We start from the raw sequence: 5,043 nt of genomic DNA on the forward strand, positions 1-5,043 counted from the left end.
TTCAGCGATGCTCCTGCAGAGTGCCGGGGGTTGGACTAGATGACCTGCAAGGTCCCTTCCAACATTCTATGATTCTATAACTCTTGATTCCTCAGGGACAGACTCGTCCAGAATGAACGAATCTGTTCCCCCCAGTGTGGGGGTGGAAAGGGCCAGCAAGTCGCTGCCGGCTTATGGTGACCTTGTAACCTTTTCAAGACAAGAGGTGAGCAGAGGTGGTTGGCCATTGCCCACCTCTGCACTGCAACTCTGGACTTCTTCGGTGGTCTCCCATCCAAGTAATAACCACGGCCAACCCTGCTTAGCTTCCAAGATCGGATGAAATCAGATTAGACTGGGCCGTCCAGTCCAGGGCTGGAAGAACCCTCGTTTAGCAGGTGTTAAACCCTCAGTGTGATCTTTGCACCCAGTGATGGTCCCTGCTTAACTCTGCATGTCTTCCTTCTGCAGGATCACGTGCTGTCACTTGCCTTTCCAAAGCAAATGGCTCTACGTCGGGACCGAGCGGGGAAACACTCACATTGTAAATATCGAATCCTTCGTCCTTTCCGGATACGTGATCATGTGGAACAAGGCCATAGAGCTGTGAGTCTGAGCTGTTTGTCACCACCTCTTCATATTGCTGATATATTTTTTCCCCGGCTTTGTCACAATGTCACATGTGCTTCTTTGGGACATTAAAAAAAACAATTTTTGTCTTGGTCCAGCTCTAAGTGTACTTTAGAAAAGGATTTATGTGTGACTCCGTGTGCTCCATGGATGGAGAGTTGAATGTTTGTTCTGTCGAAAGCCGTGCAACTTAAAGAGAGGGCAGCCGCGCTTTGATGTGCATCCCGGCGCATATTTGGAAGCACATTTTATTTATTCCCACAGCCCCTAATCTAGAAAGTTATATATATATTCATGCCTCTGGAAGTGTGCTTACTCAGTTCTCTCTCTTTATGGATTTGGACATCTGTCTTGAAATAAGGATCTTTTACTACTATTATGGGGAGAACATTATGGAGCAGTGTTTTCAGTTTGGAAACGGGGGTGCCTTGTGTCCAGGTTTTTGCCAATGCTACCCCCTCCCCTTCTTCTGGCAGTCCCTTTTGATCCCCAGAAAGATTGTTCTTGAGACTGTGGGACCTATGCAAATGAACAGCAAGGGATACGAAGAGTGTGAAATCACTTCATCCTCTTTACTGAAACCAGAATCTCTCTTGCTTCTCCCCCTCAACCAGGCCCGTAACTCCGGTGGAGCTTTTGGGGGCTTTGCCCCGTCCTTAAAGGAACAGCCCCACAAAAGTTTGTCCCGTAAATGCTTTTTTCAATCATTTAAAAACATTTCTAAAAGGCGTGCACTCCCTTAAGAAGAGCGGGGTGCTGTAGTTGACTAATTCCCGTACTGGGCAAGGGGGTTGGAGTGGGTGACTTCTAGGATCCTTTCAAACTCTGTGTCAAGACACTGGTCTCCCTTAAGAGAGTTTTTCTGCCCAAGTGTTAGCTTTCTTGACTCTAGAAGTCATCACCCCCTCCTGCCATCTCGTGATCAGAATTGTTGCTTAGGCTGGCAGAAGTGATTAACTTGCAGCAGCTGAGAACTGTCATCTAAAGTGGCTGACAGCTTGCAATTTAGAGATCTATTTTGGTAAAACAGCTTTCTATTGGCTAAATGGCCTTTCGTTCTGCACTGAGAACTTCAGCCCCACCAGGAAAAAAAAATTGCCCCACAAGCCACAAAATCCTGGCTAGGGGCCTGCCCTTCAGATTTTGTGAGCCAGCAGCCAGAATGTTCCGGTTTCAAATTCTAAGAACTCATGTACTTAAACTGGTAGATCAGATGAAACGTACATCTACCAGCACTCTTTTAAAAGATGGGTCACCCATTGTACTCTGGGAAGTCCCTAGGCAGGGCATGATGGCACTGGATCTCTTCTTTTGCTTGGGGCTCTTTTTGTAGCAGGACATCGTACAGTAGTTTACAGTAGCCCCTGTAAGAAGAGCTCTGTAAGCTCCTGGAGGATTGGCTACATTGGGGGTGTGTCGCCTAATATGCAAAGGAGTTCCTGCTACAAAGAGAGCCCATTCCTGGTACTCCGAGGTACCAGGGAGGGATTCTCTAGCCATCACTGCTAATTCACAGATCTATATTTCTCAATTTTTCCCAGTCCTTGAATTGTCATTCTAAACTAGCGGCCACCTCTGCTAATTCTCTACCAGCTCTCTTTATGCCATTCACAGCTCTATAGACCTCTGTGATGCCCTCCGTTAGGCACCATTTCCAAAACTAAAAAGCTTCCCGACGGTGCAGCCTTTCCTCCTGGGGAAGATGTTCCAACCCCTCGAGGATCTTGGTTGCCCTTTCCTGCACCTTTCCCACCTCCGCAATAGCCTTTTTTGAGATAAGGAAATGAGAAATGTTCAAATGTAGCCTGACCACATAAAGACCATGGGAAGGAATGGAGTTGCAAACCCTTCCCTGCGTCTCCTGGTGGCGCCGGGGAAGCCGGAAATACCCCGAGGCTGTCCCAAGTCTGTGCTTGGAGATGCCGCACCTTCCCCTCACTCCCCAGGAGTACAAAACACAAAGTGCTATCTACCAGCTTCCAGTGACAACTTTGAGAGTATCTCCACATCTCACGCTCTGTACCTGTGTTGCCATTTAGAGGCTTGGCTGAATTGCTGCACCTGCCTGCCTCTCTCCACAAGGTAGTGTGGGGGCAATCTACTGCAACGTCACAAGCTCAAGCTATTGTATTATAGGGATGGTGAGCTGACCCAGGGTGTCTGTTGTGGGGAGGGGAAGGGAAAGGAGATTGTAAGCTGCTCTGAGACTCCTTCGGGTAGTGAAGGGTGGGGTATAAATCCAATCGCCTCTTCCTCTTCTTCTTCTTCTTCCCACACTTCAGATAGCGAAACAAAATAGGTGCAGTGTTTTTCCAGAGACCAGACTTAGCGCATTCAAAATATAAGCAAGCATAATAAATGTGCAAAAATATAACACAGGCTATTGTTCAGGTGAAAAAAACACTGTCTTCTTTCCTTAGACTAGACACTTCTTAAAGGATGTTTAATTAAAGAAAAGAACAAAGTTTGAGTCCAGTGGCACCTTTAAGACCAAAAAGTTTAATTCTGGGTATAAGCTGTGGATGCACACGAAAGCTTATACCCAGAATTAAATTTTGTTGGTTTTAAAGGTGCCACTGGATTCAAACTTTATTTTATATCTTCAGACCAATGTGGCTACCTACCTGAATCTAATTCGGGATAAGTGAGCTTTACTTGAAGTTGAAGCAGTTTAAAGTTCAGCATTACCTTAGTTCTTGTGGCTGGGTCTTCTCTCCATTGTCCCTGCCTAGCCGACAGGATGGAGTCCCCAGGTACAAGTTTAGCCCACCATGGTTTGTGCCCATCCCAAGAGCTGTCCAAAATGGAAGAGTAAAAGAGCTTCTTCTCATTTCCTGAGAATTTATAATCTACCTTGGGGAGGCTGGCCCCTTTGGGGGGGTGGGTCATTTGATCTTCCTGCCACAAAAGGAAGTATATATTATCTAGTTATTCAGCTCCTAGCAGTCCATGTCCCTTCTGGGTGTGACCTGGCAGCGGGGTGTAAGGCACTGAACTACTGTTCTGCTTCGGCCAGACCCATTAGCAGAGGCAAGAGTTTGAGCACTCTGTGCTGGGAGCTTGATGGCTCCTTTCTTGAACCCCCTCCTTTCTGCCAGCTGTTAGTCTGCAGCTGAGCTCCTGCACAAAAATAGAGAGCAGTCACAATAATTGCAGTCTTGGGGTGACTTCCTGGGTGGAGGGCATAGATACACGGGGAAATTCCTAGAGTGTCAATATGAAGGCCATTTTCTCGCCATTTTATATTCCATTCCTCAGTTTCTCAAGGGATTGGGTCCTAGATAGGGTTGCCATGTCCCTAACTTCTGCCAACGGGGGGACGGAGCTTCCATTCCTGGATCCTCTGGCACGCTCTTGTAGCACGCTCTTGTAGCACCCGGAAGTTATATCATCGTGCCAGGCACGTCGCTGGAGGATGCTCTAGTATTCAGCCAGAAAACTCTATGGTACCATAGAACTTCTTTGCTGAGTGCTAGAGCATCCCCCCAGCGATGTGCCTGGTGCAATGATGTCACCGCCCCAGGCATGTTGGCACAATTCCAGGGATAAGTGAGCTTTACTTGAAGTTGAAGCAGTTTAAAGTTCAGCATTACCTTAGTTCTTGTGGCTGGGTCTTCTCTCCATTGTCCCTGCCTAGCCGACAGGATGGAGTCCCCAGGTACAAGTTTAGCCCACCATGGTTTGTGCCCATCCCAAGAGCTGTCCAAAATGGAAGAGTAAAAGAGCTTCTTCTCATTTCCTGAGAATTTATAATCTACCTTGGGGAGGCTGGCCCCTTTGGGGGGGTGGGTCATTTGATCTTCCTGCCACAAAAGGAAGTATATATTATCTAGTTATTCAGCTCCTAGCAGTCCATGTCCCTTCTGGGTGTGACCTGGCAGCGGGGTGTAAGGCACTGAACTATTGTTCTGCTTCGGCCAGACCCATTAGCAGAGGCAAGACTTTGAGCACTCTGTCCTGGGAGTTTGATGGCTCCTTTCTGGAACCCCCTCCTTTCTGCCAGCTGTTAGTCTGCAGCTGAGCTCCTGCACAAAAATAGAGAGCAGTCACAATAATTGCAGTCTTGGGGTGACTTCCTGGGTGGAGGGCATAGATACACGGGGAAATTCCTAGAGTGTCAATATGAAGGCCATTTTCTCGCCATTTTATATTCCATTCCTCAGTTTCTCAAGGGTGGGGGATTGGGTCCAAGATAGGGTTGCCAGGTCCCTAACTTCTGCTGACGGGGGGACGGAGCTTCCATTCCTGGATCCTCTGGCATGCTCTTGTAGCACGTGTGCTGTGATAACATCACCCGGAAGTTATGTCATCGTGCCAGGCACGTCGCCGGGGGACGCTCTAGTATTCATTTAGAAAACTCTATGGTGCCATAGAATTTCTTTGCTGAGTACTAGAGCACCCCCCCCCCAGCGATGTGCCTGGTGCGATGATGTA

At 47.8% G+C, this 5,043-nt stretch overlaps 1 protein-coding gene across 1 annotated transcript in view; it reads left to right on the plus strand.

The window, feature by feature from the left end:
- The window catches only part of STXBP5L (syntaxin binding protein 5 like), a 130,369-nt gene that overhangs the window by 53,252 nt on the left and 72,074 nt on the right, over positions 1 to 5,043 (plus strand). The window contains exon 5 of the mRNA XM_015421720.1: positions 451 to 585. Coding sequence (XP_015277206.1) covers positions 451 to 585 — 135 coding nt within the window. The remainder of the gene's footprint in view (positions 1 to 450; positions 586 to 5,043) is intronic.

This window comes from Gekko japonicus, unplaced genomic scaffold (genome assembly GCF_001447785.1).
Source record: "Gekko japonicus isolate JY-2015 unplaced genomic scaffold, Gekko_japonicus_V1.1 scaffold3278, whole genome shotgun sequence".
NCBI classification, from domain to species: Eukaryota; Metazoa; Chordata; class Lepidosauria; order Squamata; family Gekkonidae; genus Gekko; species Gekko japonicus.